Raw genomic sequence first — 26,000 nt, 5'->3', positions numbered from 1 at the left:
TTTCAAGTAGTAGGCTAGTAATTAGCCTGCTTATTGGCTTGCTTATTAGCCTGCTTTTGCCCTATTATATACAATTTGTCAGAATTTCCCCACTGAGGGACGAATAAAGGCATATCTATATCTTAATTTTTTTTTGTAAAAAAAAAAAAAATAATAAATTAAAAAAATTAATTAAAAATATCAAATTATTTATGGGGGCTTAATAACATTTTAAAATAGACCTAATGACACCAAAAAAAAAAATGCTAGGTTAATTGGCGACTCCAAATTGTCCATAGGACAACAATAAGATTGAACTTTCTCTATTCCTGTTCCCGGGTGCGTTCTTTCAGCGAATGCTGAGATATGACGAAACACGCAGATCCAGACGTTCTTTGATTTAAAAAAAATGGAGGCGAGCAAACAAAAAGTTTTTGATTCAAACAAAATTTCAAGACTGGAGGAAGGAAAAACTGGCAATACGGATTTAAGAAAAACTGGAGGAAGTCGGTATCACGTGATGTTGATGTTTACGTTTTACTGGGCATGCCCCATTGACTATTCTGATTGATTGTAACGACGCATGTAAACACGCGATTGGAATATTCCTTTCCATGGATACCATTGCTTTCGGAAAGGTCATTCGGAAAGGTCATTCGGAAAGACAAAACCTCGTCATGTAAACATGGCTACTGATATAAACTGTTGACAAACCCAATCTAGACTGATGTTTTGTAACTATGCAGGACAAAATAAAGGTCTTGGACAAAAAGCATCCAAACCTTCAGAGCCTTATGCCGGATTGAACAGTTCTGGAGGTTAAACTCTGTTCCACGACATCTAATCCAGTATCGGCTCCTGCTTTAATCTCCGTTGGACATCAGAGTAAAACACAAGTCCTGCCGGTAGTCAATTCATTATTCATTCATGTGGCCACAAACTGCTGATTTCTGTCACTCTGACAGTCATGTACAATTATAGTTGACTCGGGTGTCAAACCGTCACTCCATCTCACCCTCTTGGTATTTCGACCCCCCCACACAGAAGAGTCTTTGGAGTATTCCATTGGCGGCAAAGAGGCTGTCGACTGGTTCCCTGCTGGACAGCGCCATTGCCTCAATTACTGTCAATCGCAGAACGTCATACCGCCGAGCATGTAAAAGTACTGTATGATTTTTGGTGCGGCGATCAACTGCTTTTGTCTGCCGTCGAAAGAAGCGCATGCTGTAGTGTTTTAGGACGTGAGATAACGCAAGCGCTAACAATCCTCACGAGGTTGGTAATGAGACTTAATGGGACTTAATGGGAGTTAATGGGAGTTAATGGGGTTACGCTGATCAGGAGAGCATGGAGACCCCGGGTTAATGCAGCTACTAACAGGACAGACCGAAGGGAAAGACACACACACATTCCGAACACTCATTCCGGAATATAATCTTAATCCTGGAGGAAGTTTACAGGCATTCCCATTCCCATTATAATCTAATAAATAATGCTACTAATTTTGTTACTGTATAGCTTTATGTTTTGTAAACAAAATAAGGAATCTAACGAAGGAACACGGGCAAGGGAAAAAAATGTAAAAAAAAGTTGGCAATTTATTGATAACTGTCAATCACCCATCAATCATCAATTAACGAGTTAATAGGAGCTAGCTAACAACAGAAATAACTATCATAAAAATACCTAAAAAAGCAACACTGTTCCATTTATGGCTGCACAGTGGACAAGTGGTTAGCGTGCAGGTCGAACAGCTAGGAGACCCGAGTTCGATTCCAGCCTCGGTCATCTCTGTGTGGAGTTTGCATGTTCTCCCCGTGTTTTCCTCCCACATTCCAAAAACATGCTAGGTTAATTAGCGACTCCAAATTGTCCATAGGTATGAATGTGAGTGTGAATGGTTGTTTGTCTATATGTGCCCTGTGATTGGCTGCATGGCCACCAGTCCAGGGTGTACCCCGGGGCCTCTCGCTTCGAAGACAGCTGGGATAGGCTCCAGCACCCCCGCGACCCTCATGAGGATAAGCAGTAGAAAATTAATGAATGAACTGACAACGGCTGCATGCTGGTCGAGTGATTAGCGCGCAGGTCGCACAGCTAGGAGACCCGAGTTCGATTCCACCCTCGGCCATCTCTGTGTGGAGTTTGCATGTTCTCCCCGTGTTTTTCTCCGATTTCCTCCCACATTCCAAAAAAAACATGCTAGGTTAATTAGCGACTCCAAATTGTCCATAGGTATGAATGTGAGTGTGAATGGTTGTTTGTCTATATGTGCCCTGTGATTGGCTGGCCACCAGTACAGGGTGTACCCCGGGGCCTCTCGCTCCGAAGATAGCTAGGATAGGCTCCAGCATCTTTAATGTGCCTTTATTTAGGTCCAGCATGGCCCGGTTCTGTGTGTGTGGATCCTCTAGTGAAGTTTCTGAATGGTCCCACAACCCTTGTGATAATTTCCTATCCTTTATCTGTTCTACGGCGTCCAACCTCGGCAGTGATGGAGAACGATGCTCTACATCCAATAGCATCAGAAGCCATCACTGCATAATGTGAAGACTTGCAATTTTCACATTGGGATCAGATTGTGGACGCTGCAAAGTAAAGACCTTGCTCAGTTCTTCTTTGCCGGAGCTTGAAATCATTAGATTGTTCTAAAAAACCCGCCTCGGTTTTAAGAATTATACATGAGCCATCTGCAGGCATCGTGTCTTTGATTCTCTTGTCCTAAACCACTGTTAACTGTGTGTGTGTGTGTGTGTGTGTGTGTGTTTGATAAGTGTGCTCTGTCAAGTCTTGCGCGCTTAGGAACACTTAATGAGATCATCCCGAGCGTTACCTGTGAGCGGGTCTTTGATGGCATATGTTTTTTTTTTTCAAAAGAAGAGGTAGAGGTCTCGAAGGGAGGCCGAGGAGGTGAGTTCAGGTACAGTATCCATCACATACACACACACACCTACAGTTGTGTGTAGGTGTGTGTGTGTGTGTGATAGGGGGTGATATATTGAGGTGACCTGGAGAAAATAGAGAGGGCTTAGTGAGAGGGGTTGGGGGGGGGGGGGGGGGGTGCACAGCAGTGAAAAAGGAGGAGCATCAGTACAAGTGACAGGAAGCAGAAGGCGGTGCATTCATTTTTAATCGCCAGGAAAGGCAGTCGCAGGTGAAAAAAGCGAGACAGATAGTTTCTCTCACACACACACACAGCTTAAGATTGTTTCTATCAAGTCATGTTTGGTACGGTGCCTTGCATGTAAAGGGATAGTTCGGATATTTTGACATGAAAATATATATATATTTATTGTATTTGCTACTAGCAACATCACTAGCTGATTCTTGATAGCTTGTTCCGAGTGTAATACTGGCGTCAGCAAAACTTTTGGTAATGGTAATGCTAATGGTTCTATTTCATTTGAACATGCATCAGATTACAATTGAACGCATCACATAATCAGTTCACAGTTCCACATGTCCGAAAGGAGTAGGAAGAAGCAAAGCTTATTAAATCCTACCCCTCCATCTGGTACTTTTACAATCAGTAACTGTTACATTTGTTCACTTCCTGCTTTCCTAATATAGTTTAAGTTTTTTTGTTTTTTATTTTTGGCACGGCGGTCGAGTGGTTAGCGCGCAGACCTGACAGCTAGGAGACCAGGGTTCAATTCCACCCTCGGCCATCTCTGTGTGGAGCTTGCATGTTCATGTAGAAAATTAATGAATGAATGAATGAATGTTTTTGTTTTTTTAATTTAATTTAATTTAATTTAATTTAATTTAATTTAATTTAATTTAATTTAATTTAATTTAATTTAATTTAATTTAATTTAATTTAATTTTTTTCCTAAAACATTTTTTTTTTAGTAATTTTTGTTATTTTATTTTTGTCACGTACCGAAGTACGAGGTGATATGAGCATCCAATGCCATAACGGGTACCATAGTGCGTGTCAATATAGTGATATATATAGCACATCATGACTGGTTCAAGACTCTTCATCCTTGTATTTAGCAAACATCAACTGCTTGTATTGTTTCTTGAATTGGCTCATCGTTGTGCATTGTTTGATTTCCTTACTCAATCCATTCCATAGTTTGATTCCACATACTGAAATGCTATGGCTTTTTAACGAAGTGTTTCAAATGTACTTCTTCCCTGAGATCATATTTCTCCTCTCTTGTAGAGAAGTATTGGATGACATTTTTAGCTAGTTGGTTATTTTTTAGCCTTATGCATTATTTTAGCTGTTTGAAGATGAACTATATCAGCAAGTTGAAGTGTTTGTGATTTTCTGGACTATAAGTCGCTCTAGAGCAGGGGTGGGCAAACTACGGCCCGGGGGCCACATCCGGCCCGCCAAGTGTTTGAATACGGCCCGCCCAATCTTTCAAAAGTATTTAATTTAAACTCAACATACAACCTGGCATCATGGCCTGAGCCAACCTTTTGATGGTTGTATCAATTTCGTTGTTTCGTTGACATGGTCTGTTGTTTACAAAGTGCTCCTGAAAAAAGAGACACAAGCACATAATAATAATAAAAATTAAAATAATAATTATTATATTATTATTATAACTATTATGATTATTACATTTATTATATTAATGCTAATTATTATATTGATTATATATAATAATATTGTTATATTTGCATATTTTACATCATAATAATATAATAATTATTATTTTAATTTTATTTTAATTATTATAATATTTTATTATTTTTAAAATATTTAAATATAAATATAAAATAATAAATAATAATAGCAGATTGCATGACAATTTTACAGATACAATAATACCAGGTGGACTGTTACGTGTAAAATATATAGTCTGCCCCCCCCCCCCCCCCCCCCGGAAATTTTGTTATATCAACGCGAGTCAAAAAGTTTGCCCACCCCTGCTCTAGAGTATAAGTCGCATTTTTTGCGGGTAATTTATTTTTCAAACTACTAGGTTACTACTAGGACCAAAACAGACATTACGTGCTCTTGAATGGACGATTGACGGACGGACGGATGCTTTCTTCATCTCCAAGAGAAATTCCCAGATTCAGCAGCATTGGAGTCTGGGGTTCGCATTAAAATCATTTTTTGATGGCGTAGGTAGCTTGATTTAGACACCATAAAAAATGTTGTATTATCTACAATTGCAAGGATCAAACCATGGCGGTTGAAGAGAAAAGGTCGTTGGTAGAGGTCATACCAATAAATCCAATAACACTGGTAGACTCGACCTGATTGTTCTGTATCAGTGCAGGCCATCTTTATTTCAGCCAACCTGCTTTTATAAGGACTTGTGTAAAAGTCCAAATCCTATCCCGATGCTCCGTGTGTGTGTGTGTGTGTGTGTGTGTGTGTGTGTGTAGAGGTGTGTTACAAGGAAAGATAGGATCTGACCCATTAACTTTACAGGACACTCATTGGGCAGCGGTGCAATTGGGGTCAGTCGGCAGATTTTATTCCCCAAAAAGCACGACAGTGATGTACAGCAGGAACGTGCCAGTTGTGGATTGAGGAGGGGGGGGGGCGGAGTTGGTGGAACATTTGCGTGGGTCCTTCCCGTCTCTGGCGGGGAAAACACAGATTGCAACACTCTTCCCAAACGGTGTGCAAAGCCAACAAAGTCGGGATATCATGTGCTGCCAAGCTGCCAGCTGGACTTTATTTTCTTTTGTAACCCATTTAAAGCACTCCACCAACACCCCCCCCCCCCCCCGGCCCCCCCACTTATTGCCATTTTTAGAACATATGAAAGTGTAAATATGGCCTCTGTAGAGCCTAATGGGAAAAAAGCCATGATCAAAACTACAAGAAGGTATAACAATATAAAAAAAATAAATATGACTATTTAGCAGGCTGCACGCGGACAAGAGTGGTTAGGTGAAGGCCTCACAGCTAGGAGACCCGAGTTTAATTCCACATAAAATATTTTTATTATTATAAAAAAAATGATAAATAAATTTGTATTTATTTATTTATTTTTATTTCAATTTATATAGATTTATATACGTAGATATATATAGATTTTTTGACGTGAAACAAAAAATATATTTATTATAAGAAAAAATTATAAATAAATACATATTTTTATTTATTTATTTATGTTTATTACAATTTATTATTTTTTATTATTAATCAACCTTTCATTTTTACTCACTGGAAAAAATCTGGACACCTCTGTTACATCATTTAAAAATGGATGAATTTATGAAAAAAAATCAAATAAAATTTATTAATCAACATGTAAAAATATATAGATTTTTTGACGCAAAACAAAAAATATATTTATTATAAAAAAATATATAAATAAATATGTATTTTATTTATTTATGTTTATTACAATTTATTATTTATTATTATTAATCAACCTTTCATTTTTACTCACTGGAAAAAATCTGGACACCTGTGTTACATCATTTTAAAATTGATGAATTTATGAAAAAAAATAAAAAAATAAAATAAAATTTATGAATCAACATGTAAAAATATATAAGAAATATATAAGAAAAATTAAAAATAAATATATATTTTTATTTATTTATTTATGTTTATTACAATTTATTATTTTTTATTATTAATCGACCTTTCATTTTTACTCACTGGACAATCTACTAATTACTAATCTACTAATTTTAAATAATAGATTTTATTTAAAATAGATTTTAAATAATCTACTAAATTTACTAATCTGGACACCCCTGTTACATCATTTTAAATTTTATGAATTTATGAAAAAATAAAAAAATAAAACAAAATTTATGAATCAACATGTAAAAATATTTTGATTTTTTTTACACAAAACAAAAAAAATATGTATAAATATTAGCAAAAAAAAAAAAGAAATGGAGCAAGAAAAAAAAGGAAAAAAGCAACAAAAAAAGTAAGCACAATGCAAGTTCTGGACACCGGTGTTACATCATTTTAAAATTGATGAATTTATGAAAAAAAATAAAAAAAATAAAATAAAATTTATGAATCAACATGTAAAAAATATATAGATATTGTGTGAATGAATGAAAGAAGCACTGCTCTTAGCGTGACAATTTTGGATCGACATTTCCAATAAGATTTGACTGTTGTTATTGTTATATTTATAGCTTCAGCTACAGAAATCTCCCGTTTTTTATTCAAAGCTATGATCCAGTTTCAATGAAATGCTTGGGTGGCCCCCGGGCCGTAGTTTGCCCACCTATGAAGTAAATCTGGAGGGGTCACAATTATCTCCGCTTATGGATGAAATCAAATGAATCAGATTGTACTATGATGAAAATCCTGGGTGTAAGTATTCATATTTATGACGCGTTGTTGCATTAAAAGCGCGCCACATAAATAAAGCGGCTTTGCCTAATAGCCAGTTAATTGCCGTTAAGGTCTGGGGGCTAATTACAGCACCTCGGCAATAAATTCCACTCCCCTCACCTTCCACCGCAAGCTATATTTGATCACATGCACTTTTATGCACCTTAGTGAAGCGGCGGCGGAGCGGAGGGAGTAATTACAGTGTAGGACGGGTCACCGGGTCGGCGTTTCGCCTTAACTCCGGAACACCGAAGCATTTGGGACCGTTGGGAAAAATGAAAGGCCGGTTTGCGGCTTAGAAAGCCGTGCATATTAATCACATATTGGTACGGACACATTAACCTACAAATGGAAGGGCTTGCTTTTGCGTTGTATTAATTAGCCGGCGAGCGCTTTGCTTGACCTCTGCTACTAAACTTTTTTTTACACGCGTGTTAAAGTCGTGAGGAGGTTGGGGGAATTCCAATTTTTTTTCCATATTAGACCCATCCGCGGAAATAGGGAAAGTGTTGTGGGAAATGCTTTCCGAGATTTCGCAAAGGCAGCTGGGATAGGCTCCAGCACCTCCCCTGCGACCCTTGTGAGCATAAGCATTACAAAATGAATGAAATAATTGAACGTGAAGATTTTGGATCGACATTTGCAATAAGAATTGACAGTTGTTAGTGTTATATTATATCTTCAGCTCCAGAAATTTCCCGTTTTCTCTTTAAAGCCATGATACAGTTTCAATTAACTACTTTGGAAAGAACGAGCGGGCCGGATTCAAACACTTGGCGGGCCGGATGTGGCCCCCGGGCTGTTGTTTAAGACCCATACACAGAAATCGGGAAATTGTTGTGGGAAATGCTTTCCAAGATTTCGCAAAGACAAAGATGAACATAAGCATTTGAAAATGAATGAAATAATTGAGTGTGAAGATTTTGGATCGACATTTGCAATAAAAATTGACAGTTGTTAGTGTTATATTATATCTTCAGCTCCAGAAATATCCCGTTTTCTCTTTAAAGCCATGATACAGTTTCAATTAACTACTTTGGAAAGAACGAGCGGGCCGGATTCAAACACTTGGCGGGCCGGATGTGGCCCCCGGGCTATTGTTTAAGACCCATCCACAGAAATAGGGAAATTGTTGTGGGAAATGCTTTCCGAGATTTCGCAAAGACAAAGATAGGCTCCAGTTGTGAGCATTAGAAAATGAATGAAATGATTGAGAGTGACGATTTTGGATCGACATTTGCAATAAAAAAATTGACTGTTGTTATTGTTATATTATATCTTCAGCCACAGAAATCTCCCGTTTTCCCCCCCTGCGACCCTTGTGAGCATAGCATTAGAAAATGAATGAAATGATAGAGCGTGACGATTTTGGATCGACATTTGCAATAAAAATTGACTGTTGTTATTGTTATATTATATCTTCAGCCACAGAAACCCCCCCGCAACCCTTGTGAGCATAAGCATTAGAAAATGAATGAAATGATTGAGCGTGACAATTTTGGATCGACATTTGCAATAAGAATTGACTGAAGTTGACAGACGTTGTTGTGGGAAATGCTTTCCGAGATTTTGCAAAGACAGCTGGGATAGGCTCCAGCACCCCCCGCGACTCTCGTGAGGAAAAGCGGTAGAAAATGAATGAATGAATGAATGAATGAAATGATTGAGCGTGACGATTTTGGATCGACATTTGCAATAAGAATTGACTGGCCCCCGGGCTATTGTTTAAGGCCCATCCACAGAAATTGGGAAACTGTTGTGGGAAATGCTTTCCGAGATTTCGCAAAGACCACAAATGCCAGAATGTGAGGAAATGACGACTAGCTTTGGTGTTTTGGGTTCAGCACACACACACACACACACACACACACAAACACACACACACACACGACCCCCTTATTTGCCATGGAAGTTTCCCAGTTTAAGCCCATCCTAAAATGGGAGGAGGGAAAGGCAAATAGAAAAAACAGCAGCAGGAATATTGCAAGTCAACACATGGAAGCCACATGGTCACATGGTCTCCAACGTTTTTCTCATAATAACTCCATTACACTGAAGCTCCAGCGTTAAGCTAATTTCCTGGTTTTCTAGGCCAATGTCCAAAGAGGTGAAACCAGACGGCGTGTCTCTGCGTCCCGTAGGAGCACAAACAGAGGAAGCCACCTCGGAGCAGAAGCCGTTATGCATTTTCGGGACGGGAGATTTGGGACGCTCCCTGGGCCGGCGCCTGCTGCAGATGGACTACAAGGTGGTCTACGGCAGCCGCAGGCCTCACAGTTGTGGTTCTTTGCCTCAAGGAGCTCAGGTATGTAACACACACATACACACACGGCGTGACCGCCATGTTGTGGAGTTTAGTCAGTATATTGACAAATAAAAGTTTTTTTTCTAGTTTAACAGTATTTTATTTATGCTTATGTGTTGCTTAATTACTGTTCAACGGAGGGTGCTGGTCGGCCAATCACAGGGCACATATAGACAAACAACCATTCACACTCACATTCATACCTATGGACAATTTGGAGTCGCTAATTAACCTAGCATGTTTTTTTTTTGGAATGTGGGAGGAAACCGGAGTACACGGAGAAAACCCACGCATGAGAACATGCAAACTCCACACAAAGGGTGGAATCGAACTTGGGTCTCCTGGCTGTGTGGCCTGTGCAATAAACACTTGTCCATTAACATAATAAACAAAAAATATATACATAGTATATATATATAGTATATGTATATGTGTATTATGATCACACTGATGAGGGTAAGCGGCATAGAAAATGGATGGATGATATTATTGTTACATTAGTTTTTGGCTAGAATTTTTGTATGTGCTTAAAAATCAAAATGTAAAAATGTAATTAATGCAATTAACTTGCATTGTGTTCACTTTTTTTTCTTTTTTTTTGCTCCATTTCTTTTTTTGCTAATATTTTTTTGTTTTGCGTAAAAAAAACGATATATTTTTACATGTTGGTTCATAAATTTTATTTTATTTATTTTTTATTTTTTTCATAAATTCATACATTTTAAAATGATGTAACAGGGGTGTCCAGATTAGTAAACTTAGTAGATTATTTAAAATCTATTTTAAATCAAATCTATTATTTAAAATTAGTAGATTAGTAATTAGTAGATTGTCCAGTGAGTAAAAATGAAAGGTTGATTAATAATAAAAAAGTAATAAATTGTCAAAAAATAATAATAATAATAATAAATAAATACATACATTTATTTATAATTTTTTATATATTTTTAAAAAAATTTTAAATATTTTTTTTTACAATAACAAAAATATTTGATGCTTGAATGTAAAGTTGCTAAAAGCAATGCAGTGTAGGTCAATATATGGTCAACTATCTGAACCCAACCTCCACATACTAGCTTTGTGTCATATAGATTGCATACATTTTGAATAAGTTCCCATTGATTGCCATTACATAATTCGTACTGCGTGTGCTAATATGGAGTCATGTGTGTGTCACGAAGGTGTTGAGCTATGCCGACGCAGCCCAGTTGGCCAGTCTGGTCTTTGTGTGTTTACACAGAGAACATTACGGCTTCATGGAGACGCTCGGCTCACAACTGGAAGGAAAGGTACTTTTATGGGCTTTATAGAGTCTATATTGATGTATATTAAATGTACCGTATATATAAGTCCAATATTCACCACTAATGAATGATAATGTAAGCGTCACGGTGTAGAAATCCTATGCATATTTCACTTTTTGCCTCACAGCGATTGCGGTGCTTTCAAGGACCACCAGACCAGAAAAAAAATGTTCCCACATACAATTAAAGCCCACAGGCTTTTGTCTTTTGAATGCCTTATAAATGCTTCATTTAGGCAAAAATGACATAGAAATTGATTTAAAATGCATTTTTAAAACAAAAATAGACCGTATTCAAACATTTATGAATTAATATATTTTTCAAAACTTCCATAGAGTGTTTCGGTTAAAAACCTGACAATTTAGAGTCACAGATTATCCTGTAATCAAATTCTGTAATATAAACTACTGCAAAAATCTTGTGCAATAACCATGCAATAAAGAAGTGCAATAACCGTGCAATAAACATGTGGATGATCAACATGTATGTTTTTAATGTTTTGGTTAAAAACCTGACAATTTAGAGTCGCAGATTATCCTATAATCAGATTCCATAATAAAAACTACTGCAAAAATTCTGTGCAATAACCGTGCAATAAACCTGTGGCTGCTCAACATGTATTTTGTCAATGTTTTGGTTAAAAACCTGACAATTTAGAGTCACAGATTATCCTATAATCAGATTCCATAATATAAACTACTGCAAAAATCTTGTGCAATAACCGTGCAATAAACCTGTGGCTGATCAACATGGATGTTTTCAATGTTTTGGTTAAAAACCTGACAATTTAGAGTCGCAGATTATCCTATAATCAGATTCTATAATATAAACTACTGCAAAAATCCTGTGCAATAACCGTGCAATAAACCTGTGGATGATCAACATTTATGTTTTCAATGTTTTGGTTAAAAACCTGACAATTTAGAGTCACAGCTTATCCTATAATCAGATTCCATAATATAAACTACTGCAAAAATCCTGTGCAATAACCGTGCAATAAACCTGTGGCTGATCAACATGGATGTTTTCAATGTTTTGGTTAAAAACCTGACAATTTAGAGTCACAGCTTATCCTATAATCAGATTCTATAATATAAACTACTGCAAAAATCCTGTGCAATAACCGTGCAATAAACCTGTGGATGATCAACATTTATGTTTTCAATGTTTTGGTTAAAAACCTGACAATTTAGAGTCACAGCTTATCCTATAATCAGATTCCATAATATAAACTACTGCAAAAATCTTGTGCAATAACCGTGCAATAAACCTGTGGCTGATCAACATGGATGTTTTCAATGTTTTGGTTAAAAACCTGACAAGTTAGAGTTGCAGATTATCCTATAATCAGATTCTATAATATAAACTACTGCAAAAATCCTGTGCAATAACCGTGCAATAAACCTGTGGATGATCAACATGTATGTTTTTAATGTTTTGGTTAAAAACCTGACAATTTAGAGTCGCAGATTATCCTATAATCAGATTCCATAATATAAACTACTGCAAAAATCTTGTGCAATAACCGTGCAATAAACCTGTGGCTGATCAACATGTATGTTGTCAATGTTTTGGTTAAAAACCGGACAATTTAGAGTCGCAGATTATCCTATAATCAGATTCCATAATATAAACTACTGCAAAAATCTTGTGCAATAACCGTGCAATAAACCTGTGGCTGATCAACATGTATGTTGTCAATGTTTTGGTTAAAAACCGGACAATTTAGAGTCGCAGATTATCCTATAATCAGATTCCATAATATAAACTACTGCAAAAATCTTGTGCAATAACCGTGCAATAAACCTGTGGCTGATCAACATGTATGTTGTCAATGTTTTGGTTAAAAACCGGACAATTTAGAGTCGCAGATTATCCTATAATCAGATTCCATAATATAAACTACTGCAAAAATCTTGTGCAATAACCGTGCAATAAACCTGTGGCTGATCAACATGTATGTTTTCAATGTTTTGGTTAAAAACCTGACAATTTCGCCCCTTTGGGACTAATAAAGGCATACCGTATCTTAATAATAATAATAGTAATTTTGAGTGTGGTTTTCGACCCTATTGGTGTGTACTCGTCGGAGTAGTTTATGGACTTTAGGTCTTTCTGTTTCTGATTTTCCTCACTACTTTTGGTCCAAAGGTGCTGGTGGATGTCAGCAACAACCCTGAGAAGAACCTCTACCCGGAGGCCAATGCTGCATATTTGCAGAAGTGAGAGCAACTGAAGCATGCAGCTTTAATATCAGAACGTCGGACGTTTGAATCAGCAGGAATTTTTTTTCTTTTCCAGACTGCTTCCCGGATGCCGAGTGGTGAAAGGCTTTAACACCTTGTCTGCCTGGGCTCTGCAGAACGGACCGTCAGATGCCAATAGACAGGTAAAAGTTTCTTTTAGTTTCTTAAAAATATTTCAAAAAGTGGTTCCCGTACACTGTGTCGCTATCATTCATTCATTTATTTAGGTAACGTTTCGATCCGTTTGACCTTCATCAGACATATTAAATCCCATCTCCGCCCTACAGACATATATGTAGATAGATAGATAGACTCCCTTTATTGTCATTGCACAAAAACACAGTAGTGAAATTGCCAACGAAATGTCGTTGCCTGGCTCCCATATAATAACAGACACAAAAGAAGATAAGTAATAATAAATAATAATAATAATAATAATGTGGAGAATAAATATGAACAACATAATGTAAAGTGCAGCGTGAACAGTAAATTGCCCAAATAATTTAAATAATTAAATAAATAATAATAATGTAAGTAAGGTAGAGGGGCTTATTTGGCATTGAGCAGTCTGATGGCCAGGGGGAAGTAGCTGTCTCTGAACCTGGTCGTCCTACAGCGGATGCTGCAGAACCTTCTCCCCGATGCCAGGCGAGAGAACAGTCCATGCTGGGGGTGTGTGGGGTCAGAGCAGATCCGATGGGCTCTAGATACACACCGGCTGTTTGCTATGTCCTTAATGGGGGGGAGTTGGGTCCCGATGATCTTCTCCGCTGTCCTCACCACTCTCTGCAGTAACGTCCAGTCCGAGGCCTTGCAGCTCCCAGACCAGACGGAGATGCAGTTGGTCAGCAGGCTCTCGACGGTCCCTCTGTAGAAGGTGGTAAGGATAGGAGGGGAGAGGGAGGCTCTTTTCATCCGCCGCAGGAAGTGCAGTCGCTGCTGTGCCTTCCTCGCCAGAGCGGAGGTGTGGAGTGACCAGCCGAGGTTGTCTGTGATATGCACCCCCAAGTACTTGGTTGTGTTCACAACTTCTACGGCTGTGTCATTGATGCTGAGTGGAGTGTGGCTGGGTCTGGATCGCCTGAAGTCGACGATGATCTCCTTTGTTTTGTCAACATTCAGGATCAGGTTGTTCGCCTTGCACCAATCCACAAGGTGTCGCACTTCCTCCCTGTAAGCCAGTTCGTTGTTGTCCTGAATGAGGCCCACAACTGTTGTGTCGTCCGCGTACTTCAGGATGTGGTTGCTGCTGTACTTGGGGCGACAGTCATGGGTCATTAGGGTAAACAACAGGGGGCTCAGAACACATCCCTGGGGTGAGCCGGTGTTCAGGGAGATGACACTGGATGTGTTGTCGCCCACTCTGACATACTGGGTTCTATCTGTGAGGAAGTCAAGCAGCCAGTTGCACAGGGAGGTCTTGAGGCCCAGTGGCTCCAACTTGCGTACCAGGTCCTGGGGGATGATCGTGTTGAATGCTGAGCTGAAGTCCAGGAACAGCATCCGTACATGGGTGTTTTTCTTCTCCAGGTGCTCCAGGCTCAGGTGGAGAGCAGTGGAGATGGCGTCTTCAGTGGAGCGGTTTGGCTGGTACGCGAATTGGAAAGGGTCGAGTGATGGGGGGAGTATGGAGGTGATATGGTCCTTAACCACCCTCTCGAAACATTTCATAATGGTTGATGTGAGTGCAACGGGCCGAAAGTCGTTCAGACATGTAATAGATGGTTTCTTGGGCACTGGGGGGACTACAGCTTGGGCCAGTGAGGTGTTGAAGATGTCTGTGAGCACGTGGGCCAGCTGGTCTGCACATTCCTTGATCACCCGTCCTGGAATGGCGTCTGGGCCTGCAGCTTTCCGCACGTTGACCTTCCTCAGGACTCTCCAAACAGCAGCAGTATCAAACTTGACTGCCTGTTCATCGGGGTGGGGGGTAGCCTTCCTCGCAGGGTTATTGTTCAGAGCCTCAAACCTTCCGAAGAAGTTATTTAGCTCATTGAGGAAGCTGATGTCGTTCTGGCAGGGTGCAGGTCTGGCTTTGTAGTCAGTGACAGTCTGGATGCCCTGCCACAGTTGTCTGGTGTTGCCGGGGTCCTGGAAGAAGCTTTGGATCTTCCGGCTGTGGGCACGCTTTGCCACTCTGATGGCACGGTTCAGATTTGCCCTTGCTGATCTGAGTGCCATCACATCACCAGATTTAAACGCAGCATTGCGTTCTCTTAGTCTTTCACGCACCTCCTGAGTCATCCAAGGTTTCTGGTTGGCCCGTGTGATGATCGTCTTGGTGACTGTAACCTCCTCCATGCACCACTGTATGTAGCCTGTTACAGATGCAGCATACTCCCCCACATTGGTGTGTTGGTTGTATGTTGCAGCTTCTCTGAACATGTCCCATTCGGTGCACTCAAAACAGTCTTGCAGTGCAGACATAGCTCCCTCTGGCCACACCCTCACCTTCTTCACAGCAGGCTTTCCCCTGGTGAGCAGGGGCTGGTATGCTGGAATTAGCATGACAGATCTGTGATCTGAGGAGCCAAGGTGTGGGCGGGGGACGGCTTTGAATGCTTCCTTGATGTTTGTGTAAGCCAAGTCCAAAGTATTCTCACCTCTAGTAGCAAAATCCACATGTTGGTAGAAATTCGGAAGCACCGTCTTCATGTTAGCCTGGTTAAAGTCTCCAGCAACAATAAACACGCTGTCCGGGTGTGTGGTTTGCATGTCACTGATGGCAAGGTAGAGTACATTCAGGGCTTGCTTGCAGTTAGCATCAGGTGGAATGTAGACGGCAACAATGGTGACGCTGGTGAATTCTCGGGGAAGGTAGAACGGTCTGCATCTCACAATCATAAACTCAATGTCCACACAACAGTGACTGGAGACCAGGGTAGCGTTGTTACACCAACTGTTATTAATATAGATGCAAACACCGCCCCCCCGGGTTTTACCCGTGAGTGCATGGCTCCTGTCAGACCTGAATGTTGTGAGCCCGTCCAGACTAATGGCGGAATCCGGGACAGATGAGTTGAGCCATGTCTCGGTGAGGATGAGGATGCAGCAGTTTCTTGTCTCCCGTTTGGTGCTTAAGTCCAATTTCAGGTAGTCCAATTTGTTTTCCAGGGAGCGTACGTTGGCGAGCAAGACTGATGGAAGTGCTGGTCGGAACGGGTTCGCTTTTAGCTTAGCTGTAAGTCCACCACGACAGCCCCGCTTCTGCTTCCTCTCGCATCGCCTTCGATGTCTCCACGGGCGGTCTGTACTGTGATCTGTTATTCCTAACTGGCGTAGCAGATCAAGTTTATGTATATATGTATGTCCCCCATGGGTGCAGGCAACCAATCCGGGGACTTAGAGGGCGACCTGTTTTGATGAGTATCACCTGTCTGTCGAAGGGCAATAACATTCATTTAATAGGTGTACAGTTTCACATAATATGAAAAAAATGTTTTATACATAATTTAATTCACACAAACACAACACATGAACACATGTACAAATAGGGGCAACCATGCCAGTGATTTAAAAAACAGTTTTATTAATTTTTTTAAATTATAAAAATCAATAAATCCTCATCATCTTTTATAGAAAGACGAGGGGGAGGAAAAAAAAACTTCAGCTTAGTTTTTTTTGTTCCCCCCCCCCCCCCCCCCGCCTCCTCTTTCTATAAAAGATGTTGAGGATTTACTGATTGTTCTAAAAAAAAAAAAAATCATAAAACTGTTTTTTAAATTAAAAAAAACTTCAGCTTTGTTTTTTTTGTTTTTTCCCCTGCCCCCCTTCTCTTTCTATAAAAGATGTTGAGGATTTACTGATTTTTCTAAAAACAAAAATTTAAAAAAATCATAAAACTGTTTTTTAAATTAAAAAAAAAACTTCAGCTTTGTTTTTTTGTGTTTTTTTTCCCTGCCCCGCTTCACTTTCTATAAAAGATGTTGAGGATTTACTGATTTTTTCTAAAAAAAAATTTTTTAAAAATCATACAACTGTTTTTTAAATTTAAAAAAACTTCAGCTTTGTTTTTTTGTGTTTTTTCCCCTGCCCCCCTTCTCTTTCTATAAAAGATGTTGAGGATTTACTGATTTCTCTAAAAAAAAATAAAAACAATTAATAAAACAGTTTTTAAAATAAAAAAATTCATATATAAAAAAAATAAATTTAAAAAAAAAATGTTTTTTACATTTAAAAAAAAACTTTGGGTCCCCCCCCTCTTTCTATAAAAGATGTTGAGGATATACTGATTTGTATTCTTAAAAAAATATAATAAAACTGTTTTTTAAATCACTGGCATGGTTGCCCCTATTTGTACATGTGTTCATGTGTCGTGTTTGTGTGAATTAAATTATGTATAGCTTTTTTTTTGTCATATTATGTGAAACTCTGTACACCTGTTAAATGAATATCATTGCCCTTCGACAAGTGATACTCATCAAAACAGGTCGCCCCCTAAGTCCCCGGATTGGTTGCCTGCACCCATCGGGGAACATACATATATTTTAATATGGATTTAATATGTCCGATGAAGGTCAAATGGACCGAAATGTTACCTTAATAAATGAATGAATGAGAGCGACAAAGTGTGCGGGAACCTCTTTTTGAAGTCTTTGTTGTTTCCTACGCATTTATTTTCTTAAAAATATATATTTTTTAAATATCGATTTATTTGGTAATTCAACGGCCACAGCAGAGCGATAAGCCTTCGGCCGGTCTCTGATGTATCGCCGCAACGGGGGGGAAGGGTGTTGACCAACAAGTTAAAAATAATGGCGTCCGTCGAACTGGATGGAATCTCAGTCCAAATGATATTATTAACTCGTTTTGAAGTTTGGATCAAACCAATTCCACGCGACAGCAGCCAAATCTGAGGAGTCGGCCTGGTGTCTTTGCAGCGAGAGCCACGTCTGATGTATCCTTGAATCAATTAACTCAAAGTCACTCTTGGATCTGAGCGTCCAAGCCCGCGTTTCGCTTTCTCGCTCTGTACTGCGAAACGGCAGCATATGTTGGGATTTGTTGTTTCAGTGTGAGGCGTTTGAACACTCCCGGAGGAATCCGTAAGCACATATGTGTGTGTATGTGTGTGTATGTGTGTGTGTGTTGGTGTATTTGGAGCATCCTTGACCGATTGTTCTTAATTTATTGGCTTTCTTCAACAAAAAAGTACTATTTCATCCTTGAAGATTTATCAAGTGCTTTAATTGTATGTACCCCCAAGAGACAACAATATATTTTCATCATTAAATCATAGAATATTACACGCTGGCCCCAACATTAGGTACACCGATGCCTAACGAGATCCGAGTGTAGCTGTGTCAAAAACTGCAGTTTTAATTTAATTCATTCATTCATTCATTTTCTAACACTTTTCCTCACAAGGAAAAAAAAAATTGAGTTAAAAAAAAATTATAATAAATTGTCTAGTTTTTCTTCATTTTTCTTAAGCTGCTGCATGCCCCTTTTTCTTCTGGATAATAAATGCTTTAAAGGGATAGATTGGATTTTTTTTGGCATAAAGTTGTTCATTCATTCATTTTCTAACACTTTTCCTCACGAGGGAAAAAAAATTTGAATAAAAAAAAAATTATAAGAAATTGTCCAGTTTTTCTTCATTTTTCTTAAGCTGCTGCATGTCCCTTTTTTCTGGATAATAAATGCTTTAAAGGGATAGATTGGATTTTTTTTGGCATAAAGTTGTTCACTCATTCATTCATTCATTTTCTACCGCTTTTCCTCACGAGGGAAAAAAAATTTGAGTTAAAAAAAAATTATAATAAATTGTCTAGTTTTTCTTCATTTTTCTTAAGCTGCTGCATGCCCCTTTTTCTTCTGGATAATAAATGCTTTAAAGGGATAGATTGGATTTTTTTTGGCATAAAGTTGTTCATTCATTCATTTTCTAACACTTTTCCTCAAGAGGGAAAAAAAATTTGAATAAAAAAAAAATTATAAGAAATTGTCCAGTTTTTCTTCATTTTTCTTAAGCTGCTGCATGTCCCTTTTTTCTGGATAATAAATGCTTTAAAGGGATAGATTGGATTTTTTTTGGCATAAAGTTGTTCACTCATTCATTCATTCATTTTCTACCGCTTTTCCTCACGAGGGAAAAAAAATTTGAGTTAAAAAAAAATTATAATAAATTGTCTAGTTTTTCTTCATTTTTCTTAAGCTGCTGCATGTCCCTTTTTCTTCTGGATAATAAATGCTTTAAAAGGATAGATTGGATTTTTTTTGCCATGAAAAATGCAGAGACGAGAGGCGGGGCTACACTCTGGACTGGTGGCCAGCCAATCACAGGGCACATATAGACAAACAACCATTCACACTCACATTCATACCTATGGACAATTTGGAGTCGCCAATTAACCTAGAATTAACCTAAATTAACCTAAATGCAACTCCACGGTGCCTTTTGTAGAAAGTAAAAATAAAAAAATAAGGAAAAAAAAAAGGAAAAAAATAAGGAAAAATAATAAAAATAAGGAAAAAATAATAAAATAAGGAATAAGAATATAAATATAAAAATTGACAGGTGCTGTTCAGAATAAATGTAAATATATGTACATCAAAAATAATGTGTGGGCAAAATATGGACTGGGGGCCACATGCGGCCCATCAAGCGTTTGAATCGGGCCCGTCAGTTGCTTTCTAAGTATTTCAACTTTTAACATAAAAACTGGCCTCTTATTGACCGTCTTATTTAGTACAAAAGAAAACAAAAAAAACGTAAAATTAAATGACATAGTCTGATGTTTAAAGTATAACACTTTTAAAGATAAAATTAGACAAAATAATTGAAGAAAAATTATAAGCATAAAATAGTGTGTGTGTGTGTTAAGTATATGTTGTGGCCCCCCGGACAATTTTGTTAACTCAATGCGGCCCACCAGTCAAAATATTTGCCCACGCCTGACCTATACAGTAAACAAAATATAGAATTGCAGTAACAAAAATGTAGTATTGCACATATTGTACCTGAATTTCTTGAATGAATGAAGTCCGGTATTGCACATTTTGAAGCTTATTGTACATAAGAGTGAGATGTGTGTTTTAGTGGTGCATTAAATACAGTAAAAATTGGTGTATTTCAGACATAGTTGCAAATGGTGATTAATCATGATTAGTTTATTATGTTTTTAATTTTTTATATTTATTATTATTTTTTTAATTTATTTTTAAATTTTTAATTTGTTATATTTTAATTTTTTGTAATTTTTAATTTTTTGTATCTTTTAATATTAATTTATTATATTTTAATTTTTTTATATTTATTTTAAAAAATTTTTAATTTTATTTTTATATTTTTATATTTTTAACCATCTGACAGCCCTATTATTAATACTACAGGTCTACCTGTGTGGGAACAGTCCAGAGGCAAAGCAGGCCATAGCGGAGGTGGCCACCAAGATGGGCTTCACAGTTGTGGACAAGGGGTCTCTATCTGCAGCCAGGGACCTGGAGGACGTCCCCCTGCAGCTCTTCCCAGAGTGGAGACTTCCGCTGAAAATCGCCTTGGGCCTCACCGCCTTCTTCTTCTTCTACGTGCTCATCAGAGACGTGATCTACGCCTACGTGGATCAGGGGAAAGACATCTCCTTCAGAATCATGGTGTCCCTGGCCAACAAGGTGAGGATTTGACAAGCAGCCTTGGGGTGTTAGCATCTTCTAACTGAAGTCGGCACCTGTCAGGTGTTTCCTATCGTTTCACTCGTCATGTTGTCGCTGTGTTACCTGCCTGGAGTTATCGCCGCCTTCCTTCAGCTGTACAGAGGAACCAAGTACAGGTGAGACATCGGGGTGGATGTTAGATTTGGGAGCGTGTGTTCCAAAATATGAGTGGAACCGACTGGTGCTGATTTTTCAGGCGCTTCCCTGATTGGCTGGACCGATGGATGCTATGCAGGAAGCAGTTAGGACTGCTGGCACTGGCCTTTGCTTTCCTACACGTACTCTACACGCTCATCATCCCCATAAGGTGCTTTGTGAACATATTCATACTTTTATTCATTATTTAAAATTATTTACATTTTTATTTAAAAATTAAAAAATCATTATTTAAAAAATAAAAATCATTATTTAAAAATTTAAATTAACAGTTCAAATTTTCATAGAAAACCGATTTCATTTTTTTTTCCAATGCAACCCTCACATATTTTATTCAAAACTATTTTTACAATGTCTAATTTATTTTGATGTTTATTTTATTTTATGGTACACTCTTCTATCTTTCATGTCGTAGGGCATGGGTTTGATTCCCGGCCAAGGTAGTGTCAGGGCTGTCATCTGGTGTACAAACTTTGGTTTGAAGCCCGAAATATAATAACAATAATAATAATAATAATAATAATAATAATAATAATAATAATAATAATAGTAATAATAATAATAATAATAATAATAATAATAATAATAATAATAATAATAATAATAATAATAATAATAATAATATTTTGTAGAAAATAAAAATAAAACATAAGGAAAAATAATATAAATGAAATAAGGAATAGGAATATAAATATAAAAAGTGGCAGGTGCTGTTCAGAATAAATGTAAATATATGTACATCAAAAACAATAACCTATACCAGGGGTGGGCAAACTACGGGCCGGGGGCCACATTCGGCGCACCAAGCGTTTGAATCCGGCCTGCCAGTTGCTTTCATAAAAACTGGCAACATGACTTGTCAACATGTCTTATTTAGTAAAAAACAACAAAAACAAAAAAAAACGTAAAATTAAATGACATAGTTTGATGTGGTCTGATGTTTATATATATATATAATATAATATTATTATAATAATATATATATATAATATTATATATTTATTAATATATAATAAAAAAGAAAAAACTGTGAAAAAATGTTTTGTCTATATTTTTTATTTCCTAGTTATTCATTTTTTTTGGACGTTTTTCCAACACTACCAAAGCTGTGTATTTTTTCCAATTCTTTTCTTTCCCTGTTGTAATGTCGTAACATATTACCGGTAATTATTAAAACAATTACTATAGAAAATATTGGATGAGAAGAACAACAATGGAGGCAAAATAAATAGGAATTTATTTTTATGTGGTGAATTGGCTTGACAAAGTTAAATGACTGAATCTTTCTGGCTCTTTCAGATATTATGTGAGATTCAAGATTTCTGCCAGCACTGTCACCCAGGTACGTAAATGTTTGACAAACTAAAAAAAAATATTGTTTTTTAACATTTTTTTTACCAGTGTACGAACCCCTGCCTTGTGTTGCTGTCTTATTCAGATCAGGGAAAACCAAACGTCAAAGTTCGACACAACGACGGCCTGGCGAAGTGACTCTTACTACTCTGTGGGGATCCTGGGTTTCGCTTTTTACGTTCTACTCGGAATAACATCGCTCCCTTCAGTGAGCAACGCTCTCAGTTGGAGGGAATTCAGCTTCGTACAGGTAGTCCTTTAATACTGGATGTGTGTGTTTTGTGTGTGTTTGTGTGTGTTGACTCTGAATACAAAGGTCCAGTGTACAGACTGCTGGGCAAAATCCCTGCGTCCTGTTTACCTTACTAGTCATTCCGGGTCGAAATGTCAGTGGATTTTTCCCACCCAAGCTCGTTTAAGCGGTTATTTCATTCATTTTTATTATTCATCCGTCTGGGCCTGAATGTGTGTGTGTGTGTGTGTTTGTTTGCGAGACCCGCTATCGCTCCTTGATTTTTTAACTTCTCAAGTATCTTTTCCTAAGATATTCCAAAAATATGGTAGGTTCATTGGCGACTCCAAATTGTCCATAGGTATGGTTCTTTAGATTCTATCTTCCAGTTGACACCATAAATCAATTCTTTCTAAGACGTTTTTGTCTTGTTGACAAGCTGTCAGCTCTAAAGACGAGATTCATCATTCGATCGAATGATTGTCAGTCGGACAATCAGGCAAACCGTCACCTTAAATGAAGCCTTTTTTTTTTCTTTTTTTTACCCTTCGCCCGATCAAGTGCTACAATTTACCCTCCATTACTGTGATTTCAGAAAAAAAAAATAAACTGCTAGATTCTTCACACCGTTTTGTAGCCAACACATTTGGCAGCCATTCCGCACAAAGGCGCTCAATGTGGAAAAAACAGACTCGCACATTGTTGGGTGTTTCAGACACATTAGCGCCACGCTACACCAGCCAGCTTGGATGCAGGCTTGCACCTTAAAAAAAAAAAAAAAATCACTGCAAGCCGCAACTAGACTGATGATTCACCAAAATTCATGAAATAATAATAATAATAATAATGCACAGTTGGTATCCACTTGAAAATGTTGCCTGCTGGTAGTATTTTAGTATTTTAGTATTTTACTACAGTGCTAAGGTGGACTTGGCATGGAGGCCATAATGAAGACTTTACATCATGTGCTTAAAATTAGGCAATATTCCTTCCACGATGAATAATATTCAAAAAGTACACAACTCTTAGTTACATTTTCTCGCTGCGTTTCGACCTTTTCCCGCATCTTGATCAATTGAAAACATAATCGGCCTCACTATGAGAGAATGATCATTCATAAATGTAACTGGGTCATACCAAGCTCATTTTCTCATTCCGCGACCCTCCCCTTTACTCCAGGAGAAATTAGAGCAGTTTTTTAAATGTTAAGTTATTCATCAAATGTCATTCCACGGCCGTATTTTATCCTTGGTCACTCGCTTGGATATCAAGTCATGTATTGTATTTCATTTAGCATTATTTAGGGCCCTTTTCTGTTTTTTCTACTCAAGTATTTGGGGTGACGCACGTGTCCTTTATTCGTGTTCACCCATCCAGCTTGCTGACACGACCACATTGAGTGATGCGAACCCGTGAAGGACATTTTGAAATGTGTGATTTGAAAAGGCCTTATCCGTACAATTGTCATGCACTAGCAACAGAACATCTTCTTCCTGATGGCATGGTGTCTTTTTGCTTAAAAGCAAAATACATGTAGTATATTTTATCATGACAGCATGACAAAAACTATCCAAAATGCTATTTGGCAAATGGCTACAAACCTTTATTTTCATAGGTAATAATTAGGGCCATCAATCGATTAAAATATTTGATCGGAATTAATCACATTCTGTCCATAGTTAATTCACAAATTTAATCATAATTAATCGCAATTAACTGACAATGCAATCGTGACAGCATGACGAAAACTATCCAAAATTCATTCATCCTATTTGGCAATTATTTCAATTTCACAATTTCATAGGTAATAATTAAGGCCGTCAATCGATTAAAATATTTGATTGAAATTAATCACATTTTGTCCATAGTTAACTCACAAATTTAATCATAATTAATCGCAATTAAGTCACAATGTTATCATGACAGCATGACGAAAACTATCCAAAATGCATTCATCCTATTTGGCAATTATTTTATTTTCATAGGTAATAATTAAGGCCGTCAATCAATTAAAATATTTGATTGAAATTAATCACATTTTGTCCACAGTTAACTCGCAAATTTAATTGTAATGAATCGCAATTAACACACAATGTAATCTTGACAGCATGACGAAAACTATCCAAAATGCATTCATCCTATTTGGCAATTATTTCATTTTCATAGGTAATAATTAAGGCCGTCAATCGATTAAAATATTTGATTGCAATTAATCACATTTTGTCCATAGTTAACTCACAAATTTAATCATAATTAATCGCAATTAACTCACAATGTTATCATGACAGCATGACGAAAACTATCCAAAATGCATTCATCCTATTTGGCAAATGGAATTAGGGCTGCCACAAACCTTTATTTTCATAGGTAATAATTAGGGCTGTCAATGGACTAAAATGTTTAAGCGTGATTAATCACACTTTGTCCGTAGTTAACTCACAATTACCGAGCCATCATAATTCCATTTTTCCGTATGAATGTGACATGACATTTCCTTATTTTCCAGTCAAAGCTCGGCCACCTGACTTTGTTGCTCTGCACCCTCCACACCTACCTGTACGGCTGGGACAAGTTTCTTCGCCCCTCCACGTATAAGTGGTACACTCCAGCGGGCTACATGCTCGGTCTGGTGGTGCCTACGGCGGTGCTAGCATTGAAGCTACTGCTCCTCCTTCCTTGCGTGGACCGAAACATCACCCGCATCCGTCGGGGCTGGGAGAGGCCTGCGACCGACGAGGAGAAAACACTTTTAATGTAGGAAACGTAAATAAAACACATACATAGCATATTTCGTATTGGGGGCAGTGCCCCACCAGACACCAAAACATGTTCTATTTTTTTATGTGTGATGTTATTGAGAAATGAATGTGAATAAATACCCATACTACGACTCACGACTGAGTTCCTGTCAGCTCTCCCTGTCCATTTTCGACTCTCTTGGACACTACCGACAGGTTGCCAAGGAAACGCCACAGAGCAGGGGTTACCCCTTTCTGAGTGGTTGCTAAAGGGTCAAATAATACAGCACTACACCAGTGGCTCCCTGTTGTTTTAATCTCTCTCATAGCCAACCCCCGCCATCGAGGGTGTCGGCACTTGAACGCTCCGCAATCAAAGCAGAGCCTTTCATGAATCATGTTTAACAACAAGCGGTCCATCTTGACATCAGGTAGCACTGTGGTGCGGCGAAATGTGTATTTTTTTTTTTTACACCTTTTACACATGTGATATCTGTTTTTGACGGTACTTGTGAGTGAGCAGCGACACGGCGGGGATTAAACCTTTGTCCTTCACCAGATGCACCATGTTTGCGTGGGTCAGGAAAGCATAATAATAACGGGGAAAATATGTCTTACTAAGAGGCTGCATTGGGACTAACAGGCTGTGCGGCAATAGAGGCAAATAAAGTGTTCATTATCTATAAAGCTTATGAGCCGAGTTGCAAATACTAAAGATTTTATTACAAATGACCCACAGGGTT

The 26,000-nt window shown here is 37.9% G+C and overlaps 1 protein-coding gene across 1 annotated transcript; it reads left to right on the top strand.

The window, feature by feature from the left end:
* The first annotated feature begins 9,237 nt into the window (after positions 1 to 9,237).
* LOC131137127 (metalloreductase STEAP4-like) lies at positions 9,238 to 25,409 on the top strand. The gene is made up of 10 exons (XM_058084707.1): positions 9,238 to 9,572; positions 10,754 to 10,861; positions 13,028 to 13,098; positions 13,178 to 13,265; positions 20,458 to 20,736; positions 20,800 to 20,894; positions 20,975 to 21,085; positions 22,234 to 22,276; positions 22,373 to 22,537; positions 25,026 to 25,409. The coding sequence occupies exons 1-10, from the start codon at positions 9,363 to 9,365 to the stop codon at positions 25,275 to 25,277; spliced, it is 1,422 nt and encodes a 473-aa protein (XP_057940690.1). The 5' UTR covers positions 9,238 to 9,362; the 3' UTR covers positions 25,278 to 25,409.
* Positions 25,410 to 26,000: the final 591 nt, after the last annotated feature.

Source organism: Doryrhamphus excisus, chromosome 10 (genome assembly GCF_030265055.1).
Source record: "Doryrhamphus excisus isolate RoL2022-K1 chromosome 10, RoL_Dexc_1.0, whole genome shotgun sequence".
Taxonomy (NCBI): Eukaryota; Metazoa; Chordata; class Actinopteri; order Syngnathiformes; family Syngnathidae; genus Doryrhamphus; species Doryrhamphus excisus.
This window is presented reverse-complemented; position numbering and strand designations above follow the sequence as displayed.